The 14,626-nt window shown below is 29.2% G+C and overlaps 1 protein-coding gene across 1 annotated transcript in view; it reads left to right on the top strand.

Moving 5' to 3' along the window:
• LOC111631912 (transcription elongation factor SPT5-like) overlaps positions 1 to 14,626 on the top strand; it is a 60,916-nt gene that overhangs the window by 30,631 nt on the left and 15,659 nt on the right. Inside the window, exons 15-22 of the mRNA XM_023376248.1 lie at positions 83 to 238; positions 327 to 424; positions 4,911 to 4,944; positions 5,060 to 5,185; positions 8,810 to 8,984; positions 9,055 to 9,160; positions 9,240 to 9,461; positions 9,539 to 9,732. Of these exons, the coding sequence (XP_023232016.1) occupies positions 83 to 238; positions 327 to 424; positions 4,911 to 4,944; positions 5,060 to 5,185; positions 8,810 to 8,984; positions 9,055 to 9,160; positions 9,240 to 9,461; positions 9,539 to 9,732 (1,111 nt within the window). The remainder of the gene's footprint in view (positions 1 to 82; positions 239 to 326; positions 425 to 4,910; positions 4,945 to 5,059; positions 5,186 to 8,809; positions 8,985 to 9,054; positions 9,161 to 9,239; positions 9,462 to 9,538; positions 9,733 to 14,626) is intronic.

Genomic DNA, 14,626 nt, shown 5'->3' on the forward strand with positions numbered 1-14,626 from the left:
TAAATAGTCTAAATATGAATAATTTTAATTTTTTTTCTTTCTTTCTTTGAATTGTCAAAAATTTATTTTACAATTCTTGTAGGATCCTTTGGAATTTCAAGCTAATGAGTTAAGAAAATATTTTAAAATGGGAGACCATGTTAAAGTAATAGGTGGACGTTATGAAGGAGACACTGGATTAATTGTTAGAGTTGAAGAAAATCTTGTCGTCTTGTTTTCAGATTTAACAATGCATGAAGTAAGAATTATGTCTTAATTATTTATTTTCAAAGTATTTTGGATCTTATGTGAGATGTTTTTATTAAATTTTTTATTTTATTTTAAAGCTAAAAGTATTACCTAGAGATCTTCAACTATGTTCAGATATGGCAACAGGTGTAGACTCTTTGGGCCAGTTCCAATGGGGTGATCTTGTACAATTAGAGTAAGTAATTTCTTTGATAGTTGTAATGCTAAAAATGGCATTTTAAACCATAAATTCTTGTGTGATTCTTGTTAAATTGTTCTTTAATTATAAATTATTTTAAAATCTGTAGATGAAAATCTCTTTAAATGATTTTTTACATAAAAATCATTTTAAGTTTTAGGATTATAAATATTTAATTTTTGATATATATTTAGGAAGTTAATTTTAAAGAAAAAGCATAGTTTCTTTTTTAACTTTTTAAGTATGAAATTTTCCTAGCTTAGCTGATCTCTTCAAACTAAAATCAGTTTTTCAAACCAAATACAATACAAAATTTTTTGTATCAGCTTGAAATGTCTCACAGCATTATGAAACTGCCAGTGCATTTATCTGCATTATCAGTGATAATGTTTAAGCCCCAACAGATAACACTCAGTCTAACTGTGTAGTTGTAATTTATTTATGTAAAGTTGGCATCATTAGCAAGGTGCGACTACTATGAGTGATTCCCCCCTTCCTTCTCAAATTTTCAGTGTGTGGGTTACTCATGGAGTGTCAAAATGTCAAGAAATGTAAAATTACCAGCTGTTCATTATTTGATCAATCGTCTTACTTTCCATACACTATATTCCAGGTCTGGCCAACTTATAGTGATAAGACTTTCACAAGTCAAAGGCACCAGTGATCTACTCCACATTTTTGTTTCATAAAAGCTTAATAATCCTCTCTAATGAAATTACAGTGGAACCCTGGATAACGAACGTAATCCGTTCCACGAGTCCGGTCGTTAACCGAAGCAATTTTTCCCATAAAAATTAATTCAAATACGATTAATCCGTTCTAGACGTCAGTATTTTTGTAATTTTATTTGTAAAATGGGTTTTCTTTAATGAAAATATAGGAAAACGTGCTCATAAACAGTCAATCTAGGTTAAATTTTCGGAAAAGGGGAAAGATTTGACGGGTATAAAAACATTACATACAGTCGTTAAAGTTGTAAAATGACAGATAGCAGAAACAATAGGCTAAATTATGAGCGAAAGGCTTATAGGTTTATCAACAATCAGAGTTGACGAACAGGTGTCAAATAAACGCCTCGGAACAAACCTTTCTCGTGACCTGATCTGGTTTCTGTTTTCACCTGGAGACAAAGAAGAAAACAATCGGGAAGCGAGGAATGGGATGCAGGACTAATTGTAAGGTGAGATTCAATGAAGAAATACTATAAAAACCCCAAATCTCAAGATCAAAACGCAGTTTTCCTAAAAATTCTACGGCGATTAATCTGTGTCGTGTTCATCTGGATTAAGCCTGAAGTTGTGCCCGCTATAATTTGTGTTGTGTCTCGCGGACCACTTCAGTTGTTGCAGCTCTGTCACCTACCATCGCTTCTGTGACCAAGCGAACCCATCTCGTCCGCTCTGGGGCTATGACTGATCAGCTTGCACTATCGTACGACCAGCGATACGCCATTTCTCAGTGCCGAGAGAAAATACTGTAGATTTCTAGATAGTGCTATTTCCAACTACCTCAAATATGTAAGCATCTTCCCGTTCTAATAAACGATTTTCACCGTAAAATACTTGTCATCTTTGTCTCCTCCGCCACACCAACGTACGAATGAATCCTAGACCATCACCGACACACGATTAACTGATTTTCCCTAAAAGCCGGCAAGCTTACAAATTTGACACAAAAAGCCGTTAAGTTCATTATCCGAATTTTGTTCGTTATCCAAGACAAAATTTTTCCAAAATAAAAGTTCGTTAACCGATTTGGTTGTTAACCAGGACGTTCGTTAACCGAGGTTTCACTGTATTTATGCACAGTAATTAACATTCTAGGTTTAATTTTGTAACAACACTAAAATATAAATTAAATGGATCCCCATTTATGTTTTTTTTTTTTTTACGACAAAAATTATAAGTTTTGATTCTCTTTGGCACACCAGTTTTATTACAATGTTTTCTGCATTTTAACAAGCATTTTATCTGTGATTGATCAAAAATGATGTTAAATACCAACCAACCAATGATGTTAAATACAATATAATTATTAATGTTAATAAGAGATGGTGCCTAACGCTTACCTCTAGAGCCAAATTGGTCACATAATTCATTTAGTAATTAGCCTTATACTAGCCCGATAGATATTCGGCATTCGGTTGGTATTTAGCTATATTATATATTGGGTTTAGCGATGTTTGTACAAAAATGATGTATTGATTGACTTGTTGGCCATGTCTGTTACACAATATAACAGCTAGGAAAGTAAAAATAGTTAAATACTTTTATGAATCTAGGAATACTTTTACTAACAAACATGTTTTCATCCTAATTTATAAGCCATTATTAATTACTATTTGAAAAATTATAAAATTGAGTAAAACGTGTATTAAATCACATATTTGGCTATTCTTTAAATATAAGGTATTCAAGTAAAGTATGAAATTTATGATTTTAATTTATATATTTTCATGGTAAACTTTTTAAAGCAAACATAAATACAAGAGACAAAGTATATTTTACACATTCTTGAATAGTTAATGTGTGATGGATTTCTATTCTCACTAATTATAGATGAATTGCATTATGTTCTGCCACAGTTTTTTGAACCAGATAAAGCTATTAAATTAATGCTGTATTATTTGTTACGTTGTAGAATTTTATTATTAATTTTTTATATATATTTCTGAAATACTCTTGAAATGTAATCTATATGTGAAGTACTAGATTAAGTTGTGTTGTTAACTGAAATTCTTTAGATTTCTAGTTTGAAGTTATCTAGTGGTTTTCTTATCATATTCATGTATTACATCAAAGTAAAATATTAATTATTAAAACAAATTATATATAAATTTTATGCTTATTAACATACACAAACAAACAAAAAGACCAATTAGTAAAAGGTTTAAGATATTTGTTGATATTTCATTGTTAAGATTGTTCAGTTTCATTTTTTTATTATTGAAATTTAAGTTATTAGAAATCAAAATTGGCCTGAACTGCTCTTAATATAAATTTACTCAATGTTACATTACACATATTGAAGTTGCTATCAATATTTCATACTTTTATTTCGTTATATATAGTGACTCCAGTTTACCAGGTTTTTTTAAAAAATTTAAATAAACATTTGGCTGGCAGAACTTTACAAATATATTGGGTCACATGAGCAAAAAGCTTGAAAGATGCTGGGCTAGCATATACACCTGGCAAGAAACATTCCACCATTAGGTTCTTGTCATTTCTAATCAATGTAAAAATGTTGAACTTCTCCTGTAAGCAATCCTAATTTTAGTCACCTTGGCAATTTTCTTATAAATGTTAGACAGTCATATTGTATGTAATCACCTTTAGTTCATAAGCCTGGTCCTTGGGAAATGTATTGTGGGGTACAGTATCTTAATGATGGTCTCTGGATAACTATGTTCTGCTTTTGAGGAACCACAGTTTCTCTTCACTCTCATGTAAGGGAGAGAGTGTGTGAACATTAATCTCTTNACTTAAAAATAAAAAGTATAAAACATGTCTCTTATATTCATCTGTTACTTCCATTTTAACGAAAATAAACAACTGAAATGTTCCCAATTCTGAACAGTATTATATGAATGAGATCCAATTTAACACTTCAGTGTAAAAAGTATCACATTAGACTGGCATTTTTAACAGCAAAACAAGGTCATAAAATACGCAGGAACTTATGGACTGACCTAATATTATAGAAAAGGAAAAAAAATGAGATTTATAAAAACAGTTAATATATTTAAAGTCATTAAAAATCAAAGTAGTATACTCATGAATCTATATATGACTTGTACAGCAATAAAAAAAAAAGGGCTTATTAAACTGGTAAAAATTAATGTTTTTGGTCACCAAAAACATTGATTATTTTGAATGATCTTTATATACACAAAGATTAAGCTTTAATTAATCTACACAAATACTGAAGGAAATAGAACGGAAATATATGCAAGTGCCAAATGTATTTTAAAATAAAAAAAATTGACTTTCTGCTGTGTCATTATGACGTGTGCAAAAAACTAATAGACAAAAATAATAATTTATAACACAATGAGCATTTTGTTACTTTGTGTTTAGGTCCTAGTAGTTGACAGTAGTTTCTCTTAATATTGATTTATAGATTTTGAGGACTACTGCATGTTCAAGGTGGTGATTATTTCTGATACACTTGGTGACATTAGTTTTGTCCCAATGAACATTGTAAAAAGTACACTAAACCAGAAAGTTTTTTAAAGTAAAAATCAAATAAGGCATATTGTGGAAATGTAAGATATTTTTCAGATTTCAATAATTTCTTAATGTCCCAAAATCCAATTTTTGACATTTGAAAATTCAATAAGTTTGATATTTAACTGAGAAACTTTCTTTTTACAAAAAATTCTTTGAATATATTTATAAAGTAGTTATTAGAATCACTTCACAAAAATAGTCTGCAGTATTCCATGTTTTTTTTATAATTCACAATACTTAACAATTTGAAGTAGCCAAAAATTAAGATTTGACAGCATATTATCAGTCAGTGTTGAAATAAACAAATTCTCAGTTTTCCATTTTTAATATCTGTTTTATTTTTATTAAAATTGATTGATTAAATATAATTATGTCAATATTCCTATTTAAAATTTTTTAGGGTCGGCAAGGTGAAATTAAACACCTCTATAGAAGTTTTGCATTTCTTCATTCACGTATGCTGCTGGATAATGGTGGAATTTTTGTGTGTAAAACAAGACATTTAGTACAGGCTGGTAGTTCAAGAGTAAGTTTGTTAAATGATTTTTTTCAATATAATTATGTAATAGTTTAATAGTGCAAAACATGGATACATACAGAATTATTTAAAAAGTAAATTGTTACATAAAAGTTTGTGAATCGTGTTTATAGTTGATAAATATTCAGAAGTTTTATGTTTAAGAAATTGAGTAATGTGAGAATATTAGTTAGTTCATAATTTATTTTGTATACTAGTACTTCCTATGTATTAACAGGACTTATTATACTGGAACAGGTGAACTAAATAAATAACATTATTTTTGAACTGTAAGACTAAATATCTGCATCCATAATTTTCCAGTATAATAAGTCCTGTTAATACATAGAAAGTACTAGTATACAAAATAAATTATAAATAGATAAAAAAAAAAAGGACAAAAAGGCATAATAATTAGTTAGTTCATTTTAATAAAACATGAAACTTCTGAATTAGTAAAGTATCTTGAATCTAGTTAAAGTATCCATCAAATTTATTATTAATTACAAAATGATATTGTATAATTTAAAAAAAAAATGACAATATTGTAACTTTTTGAATATAAGTAAATTATTATGCAATAAAATCATTTATTATATAATACGGAGATTATCAACTGATTATGTAGATATTAAAGAAATATAAGATTAAACTAGTACTCAGCTGAATTAATCAATGCATCTTTTATAGTGAATGAACTTAAATAATGCTAACATTTCAACCTGGTTAAAGAGCCATCTTTGCAAATGAATTTGCTGGAGATGGCTCATTAACAGGTGAAAAATGTTACGGCTATATTCACAACCAAGGATCTATAGTTAGAAGTTAATAAGCATTCATGTACTGAAAGTAAAGAAAATGGTAATTGGTTAAATTCTAACTTGCAATCTTTTGTTGCAAATACAGTAGAGCGGTAAAAAATAAAAAATTGCCAGGACAAATTATGACATTTATAGAAAATATATTTCGTTTTGACTATACATACATAGATGAATCTTTGTCAATTTTCTGTCCCTTCACATACTGTACGAGGCAATAACAATTCATACAGCTTGTGAAGAGAGAGAAAATTGACAAAGACTCATCTATGTATGTATAGTCAAAACGAAATATATTTTCTATAAATGACAGTAGAGTGTTGTTTATCCAAAAGTCGGTCAACCAAAACTTAAATGCTTTCAGTTAACTGAGTTAACTGAGTTAACTGAAAGCATTCCAGTCTGCAAATTTAAATTTCTGCTAGTGCTGTGGTGCTGCAACCTTTGGCTATGTCTTGGGCTACTCCTATATTTTTTTTGTTGGTGTGTGTGTTTTAGCTGGCAGCACTAGCACTTTTGTGTAGTGTTTTTCTGAGGACTGTGCGTCGTGCTGAATCAAATGTCTTTTGATACTAGATTAACTTGTAAAGTATTTATTTATTTATTTTTTTCAATATATTTATTTTGTCTGTACAAAATAAAGACATAATTTTTAACAATACAATAGCCACAATTATTATTATTATAAAAATTTCGTTAGGCTTAACATTGATAAAAATTCAACACGAAGCGACATGCAATGGAGAAAAATTTCAACATGGAATAGGTTAATATATTTTTTCGTACATAATTGATTATCTGAACAACCCCAGTCCCCAATTGATTTGGATAAACGACGCGCTACTGTATGGCAATTAGTGGTGTATGGCAACTTCACTCAATGTTAAAGTTGCATTGATTTTAATCTGTCTATCAAAGGGATACTGTGAGATTTTTGGGGAATATATCTTTAAAGCATTTACTAATTTTTCACTGTGAAGAACATGTATATTCTGTATCAGTCAATGACAATGATGCTAATTAGCATTATGCGTTTCTTTTTTAATTTGTGTGTGTTTATTGTTGTATAATATTAACAAACTTTAATACATTATATGGATTAATATGGAATAACAAAAACATTTTATTAAAAATTCATTAATAATTTGAAGATGTTAATTCATAATTATTCTCTTTATACAATTTGTAGAAACATTTCTTCATTTAAAAATTGAGATTTAATTTTATATTTGTATTTATAAATGTACAATAACTCTCTTTTTTATTTCTAATCAATATTTCTTTAACCTACAATACTTTTATCTCAAGGAAGAGTATCTGATAGATAAATGTGAGAAAATACTATTAAAGACTATCTATCTATTAAAATTTTGATGTAATATTAAAATTAAGTCAGCAAATCTATCTTGTATTTGACATGATGTGAGAATATTTTTTTGAACTATAGACTTTTTGGATGTAGCATAGCAATTGTTAGATTAGTCCTTACATTTAAGCAATTATTAGACATTGTAAATTAGAAAATTAAAAGACAAAAATTTAATAATGTATTAATTTCTTTTATGTTTATATTTATTTAAATCTTATCTAAAACTGTGTGCTATGGATGTAGTTTTAGCATAAAGTTATTGTCTCGTACTTAATATTAAAACTGATGTGAAATTATATTTTAATATGATTATTAAGCTTCTGTTGTGAATTATGTGAGTCAAAAAGGAATCACATGGTGCATTTTTAATTTTTAAAATTATCATTTATATTCAAGAATCTACTTAGCCCAACTTACGAAACAATATTATTGTTGAGTTAGTGTCGGCAAAAAAATTTCAAGCTCCTATTCATTAAATGACACTACATTTCATAATTGTTAATTTCTTGGTTGTTAAAGAATATAACAAGGAAAGAGTGATGATCAAACAAATTTTGACCTCCCCTCAGTTCATTTTTGACACTCCATGAGCCCAAAAATGTAAAAAAAAAACACTCATTACAAATTTCTGTGTGTTAGTTGTGTTGTTGTCTATTTTGCATTACATCTGAGGACGACAAACCTAAAATTTGAAATTTAGCAGGGTTGTTTTTATATAATATATATATATATAGGATATTGCAAATTTGTCTTTTGATTATAGCAAAATATATAGCAAATGATAATTAGTGGATTCTAGCTATGGCCACAATCCTTTATCATTTCCTATTAGTAAATTAAACTAATGAATCAACTTGCCATACCCACAGCCTGACAAGTGCAACAGACATTGGTTGCTGCACCAATGAACTCGTTAGTGAATATTAGAATACATTTTAATGTGTCAGTTTACTAATGTGCTGTTCAATGCATATTGGAATATACCATATTCAAATTTTTCAATATTATTATACTACTTCAGATATTTATCCAATAGCATTAACAACTTCATTTCTGACATTTTTTAAAATTATTTATATGATGACAACTTCATGACCCCAGTTAATTTCTGATATGATAATTTAAATTTATTGTTTGATAGTTATAGAATCTAACAGAACATAAATATATTATTCATTGAAAATATTTTTGTATTTAAATTTGTAAGAATAAATAAATGAACTATAAAAATATTTCAAATGATTGAATATAACTGATTTTTGGTCCATTCTCTATAACTACAGAATTAATTTTATGAAGTAAAGATAAAAATATGGTTTATTTCTAAGATTATTTGGTGGATAATTATATGAATTATCATATTTGTTCTTCATTAATTTGTGATCATGTGATCAAAAATTCTGTACATAAAAAATATTTAATAATGTACTCTTATTAATTATTTAGCAATCAACAACGTCGTCTGTAGCTGGCTACATGTCTCCAAGAATCTCTAGTCCTATGCATCCTTCAGGTGGAGGTCAGTCACCTGTTGGAGGAGGTGGAATGGGAAGAGGAAGGGGGAGACGAGATAATGAATTAATTGGCCAAACTATAAAAATTACCCAGGGTCCTTACAAAGGTATAATTTCATTTTAAAGATGTTTATTTCATGATTGAAATAATTTATTTAAATTTATCGAATTTAACAGGACATATAGGCATTGTAAAAGATGCTACGGAATCCACTGCTCGTGTTGAACTGCATTCCAAATGTCAGACTATTTCTGTAGATAGAACAAGAATTGCTGTTATTGGGCAAGTTTTTTTCCTAATATTTGATCTATAAATTTTTAACATATGTATTGATCTTACTTAATTTGAACTTTCAATACAGTGGTACCACAAAAGTGGCATCATTCAGCAGGACTCCAATTTATGGAAGTCAAACTCCAATGTATGGTATTGGATCGAGAACACCAATGTATGGTTCTCAGACACCTCTTCACGATGGAAGTAGAACACCACATTATGGAAGCCAGACACCCCTACACGAAGGTAGTCGAACTCCAAGTCACGGTGGTGCTTGGGACCCAACAAATGCAAACACTCCAGCAAGGTAGACTGAAAATAATTAAAATTAAACTGATCTATTAAGAGTGGTTTTTCATAATAATAATTAATGCCATTATTCAGGTCAAATGATTTTGAGGATTATCATTTTGACGAGCCGTCCCCATCACCAAGTTTTAATCCAGCCACACCTGGTTATCAACCAGAAACTCCACAGGGACCCTACACTCCCCAAACACCTGGAAGTACTGGAATGTACAGTTCTGATCATACATATTCTCCATATCAAGCCTCACCATCTCCAACTGGATTTCAAGGTAAATTAAAATAAAACATAAAAATTAAAATTGTTAAAATTCAATATTTAAAATTAAAATTTTATGCTTAGGTACACCGAGCCCTTCAGGATATANATATTAACAATATTATTAATAAAATTACCAACAAATGTAAATTTAAGACTAATTTTTTAATGAAAAATTTCAGTAACTGACAGAAGAGGAAAAGAAAACCAGAGTCACAATTTTGCAGCTGGGGATAATATAGAAGTATCAGAAGGTGAATTGATTCATTTGCAAGGAAAAGTCATTTCTGTCGATGGAAATAAAATTACAATGATGCCTAAACATGAAGATTTAAAAGTAAATAGTCTAAATATGAATAATTTTAATTTTTTTTCTTTCTTTCTTTGAATTGTCAAAAATTTATTTTACAATTCTTGTAGGATCCTTTGGAATTTCAAGCTAATGAGTTAAGAAAATATTTTAAAATGGGAGACCATGTTAAAGTAATAGGTGGACGTTATGAAGGAGACACTGGATTAATTGTTAGAGTTGAAGAAAATCTTGTCGTCTTGTTTTCAGATTTAACAATGCATGAAGTAAGAATTATGTCTTAATTATTTATTTTCAAAGTATTTTGGATCTTATGTGAGATGTTTTTATTAAATTTTTTATTTTATTTTAAAGCTAAAAGTATTACCTAGAGATCTTCAACTATGTTCAGATATGGCAACAGGTGTAGACTCTTTGGGCCAGTTCCAATGGGGTGATCTTGTACAATTAGAGTAAGTAATTTCTTTGATAGTTGTAATGCTAAAAATGGCATTTTAAACCATAAATTCTTGTGTGATTCTTGTTAAATTGTTCTTTAATTATAAATTATTTTAAAATCTGTAGATGAAAATCTCTTTAAATGATTTTTTACATAAAAATCATTTTAAGTTTTAGGATTATAAATATTTAATTTTTGATATATATTTAGGAAGTTAATTTTAAAGAAAAAGCATAGTTTCTTTTTTAACTTTTTAAGTATGAAATTTTCCTAGCTTAGCTGATCTCTTCAAACTAAAATCAGTTTTTCAAACCAAATACAATACAAAATTTTTTGTATCAGCTTGAAATGTCTCACAGCATTATGAAACTGCCAGTGCATTTATCTGCATTATCAGTGATAATGTTTAAGCCCCAACAGATAACACTCAGTCTAACTGTGTAGTTGTAATTTATTTATGTAAAGTTGGCATCATTAGCAAGGTGCGACTACTATGAGTGATTCCCCCCTTCCTTCTCAAATTTTCAGTGTGTGGGTTACTCATGGAGTGTCAAAATGTCAAGAAATGTAAAATTACCAGCTGTTCATTATTTGATCAATCGTCTTACTTTCCATACACTATATTCCAGGTCTGGCCAACTTATAGTGATAAGACTTTCACAAGTCAAAGGCACCAGTGATCTACTCCACATTTTTGTTTCATAAAAGCTTAATAATCCTCTCTAATGAAATTACAGTGGAACCCTGGATAACGAACGTAATCCGTTCCACGAGTCCGGTCGTTAACCGAAGCAATTTTTCCCATAAAAATTAATTCAAATACGATTAATCCGTTCTAGACGTCAGTATTTTTGTAATTTTATTTGTAAAATGGGTTTTCTTTAATGAAAATATAGGAAAACGTGCTCATAAACAGTCAATCTAGGTTAAATTTTCGGAAAAGGGGAAAGATTTGACGGGTATAAAAACATTACATACAGTCGTTAAAGTTGTAAAATGACAGATAGCAGAAACAATAGGCTAAATTATGAGCGAAAGGCTTATAGGTTTATCAACAATCAGAGTTGACGAACAGGTGTCAAATAAACGCCTCGGAACAAACCTTTCTCGTGACCTGATCTGGTTTCTGTTTTCACCTGGAGACAAAGAAGAAAACAATCGGGAAGCGAGGAATGGGATGCAGGACTAATTGTAAGGTGAGATTCAATGAAGAAATACTATAAAAACCCCAAATCTCAAGATCAAAACGCAGTTTTCCTAAAAATTCTACGGCGATTAATCTGTGTCGTGTTCATCTGGATTAAGCCTGAAGTTGTGCCCGCTATAATTTGTGTTGTGTCTCGCGGACCACTTCAGTTGTTGCAGCTCTGTCACCTACCATCGCTTCTGTGACCAAGCGAACCCATCTCGTCCGCTCTGGGGCTATGACTGATCAGCTTGCACTATCGTACGACCAGCGATACGCCATTTCTCAGTGCCGAGAGAAAATACTGTAGATTTCTAGATAGTGCTATTTCCAACTACCTCAAATATGTAAGCATCTTCCCGTTCTAATAAACGATTTTCACCGTAAAATACTTGTCATCTTTGTCTCCTCCGCCACACCAACGTACGAATGAATCCTAGACCATCACCGACACACGATTAACTGATTTTCCCTAAAAGCCGGCAAGCTTACAAATTTGACACAAAAAGCCGTTAAGTTCATTATCCGAATTTTGTTCGTTATCCAAGACAAAATTTTTCCAAAATAAAAGTTCGTTAACCGATTTGGTTGTTAACCAGGACGTTCGTTAACCGAGGTTTCACTGTATTTATGCACAGTAATTAACATTCTAGGTTTAATTTTGTAACAACACTAAAATATAAATTAAATGGATCCCCATTTATGTTTTTTTTTTTTTTACGACAAAAATTATAAGTTTTGATTCTCTTTGGCACACCAGTTTTATTACAATGTTTTCTGCATTTTAACAAGCATTTTATCTGTGATTGATCAAAAATGATGTTAAATACCAACCAACCAATGATGTTAAATACAATATAATTATTAATGTTAATAAGAGATGGTGCCTAACGCTTACCTCTAGAGCCAAATTGGTCACATAATTCATTTAGTAATTAGCCTTATACTAGCCCGATAGATATTCGGCATTCGGTTGGTATTTAGCTATATTATATATTGGGTTTAGCAATGTTTGTACAAAAATGATGTATTGATTGACTTGTTGGCCATGTCTGTTACACAATATAACAGCTAGGAAAGTAAAAATAGTTAAATACTTTTATGAATCTAGGAATACTTTTACTAACAAACATGTTTTCATCTTAATTTATAAGCCATTATTAATTACTATTTGAAAAATTATAAAATTGAGTAAAACGTGTATTAAATCACATATTTGGCTATTCTTTAAATATAAGGTATTCAAGTAAAGTATGAAATTTATGATTTTAATTTATATATTTTCATGGTAAACTTTTTAAAGCAAACATAAATACAAGAGACAAAGTATATTTTACACATTCTTGAATAGTTAATGTGTGATGGATTTCTATTCTCACTAATTATAGATGAATTGCATTATGTTCTGCCACAGTTTTTTGAACCAGATAAAGCTATTAAATTAATGCTGTATTATTTGTTACGTTGTAGAATTTTATTATTAATTTTTTATATATATTTCTGAAATACTCTTGAAATGTAATCTATATGTGAAGTACTAGATTAAGTTGTGTTGTTAACTGAAATTCTTTAGATTTCTAGTTTGAAGTTATCTAGTGGTTTTCTTATCATATTCATGTATTACATCAAAGTAAAATATTAATTATTAAAACAAATTATATATAAATTTTATGCTTATTAACATACACAAACAAACAAAAAGACCAATTAGTAAAAGGTTTAAGATATTTGTTGATATTTCATTGTTAAGATTGTTCAGTTTCATTTTTTTATTATTGAAATTTAAGTTATTAGAAATCAAAATTGGCCTGAACTGCTCTTAATATAAATTTACTCAATGTTACATTACACATATTGAAGTTGCTATCAATATTTCATACTTTTATTTCGTTATATATAGTGACTCCAGTTTACCAGGTTTTTTTAAAAAATTTAAATAAACATTTGGCTGGCAGAACTTTACAAATATATTGGGTCACATGAGCAAAAAGCTTGAAAGATGCTGGGCTAGCATATACACCTGGCAAGAAACATTCCACCATTAGGTTCTTGTCATTTCTAATCAATGTAAAAATGTTGAACTTCTCCTGTAAGCAATCCTAATTTTAGTCACCTTGGCAATTTTCTTATAAATGTTAGACAGTCATATTGTATGTAATCACCTTTAGTTCATAAGCCTGGTCCTTGGGAAATGTATTGTGGGGTACAGTATCTTAATGATGGTCTCTGGATAACTATGTTCTGCTTTTGAGGAACCACAGTTTCTCTTCACTCTCATGTAAGGGAGAGAGTGTGTGAACATTAATCTCTTTACTGGTTTTGTGTATGTATTTTCATTTCATACAACTAGTTTTTGAAGTAGTGAATGTTTTATGAATATTTTTGATATACTGTATTTAATCTTAACAGTAAAGTTGTATGATTTAGATAAATTAATTTAATAGTAAATCTTTATTAAAACTTTCTATAATCTTATAACTTTTCATATCTGTTTCATATAGTCCTCAAACAGTTGGAGTAATTGTACGATTAGAAAAGGAATACTTTCAGGTTTTAAACATGCATGGAAAGGTTTGTTAAATCCTAATTACTCACCTTAATGTAATCAAATTACATAAATTATTATTGTACATAAACTAATTTTTATTTATTCCAGCTAGTAAAAGTTAAGCATCAGTCAGTAATGAAAAAACCTAACACAAGAAGAGCAGTTGCTCTAGATTCGGAGCAAAACCAAATTCAAGCAAGAGATATAGTTAAAGTTATCGATGGTCCACATTCTGTAAGTAAATGAAAAATTTAATTGATTAAATTAAATGTGAATTACTTTATCTTGTCTGTTAGTGTTTGGTTTGCACAGTTACTTATAAAATACTTTTAAATAGAAACAAATACAGGTTAACATTATTAACAGAAATGTTTAAAAGTTTAATGCATTAAATTTCCTAATAGGGAATTTTTAAAACAAATGT

The sequence above is a fragment of the Centruroides sculpturatus genome, unplaced genomic scaffold (genome assembly GCF_000671375.1).
Source record: "Centruroides sculpturatus isolate CEXI.00-Female unplaced genomic scaffold, Cexi_2.0 scaffold718, whole genome shotgun sequence".
Lineage (NCBI taxonomy): Eukaryota > Metazoa > Arthropoda > Arachnida > Scorpiones > Buthidae > Centruroides > Centruroides sculpturatus.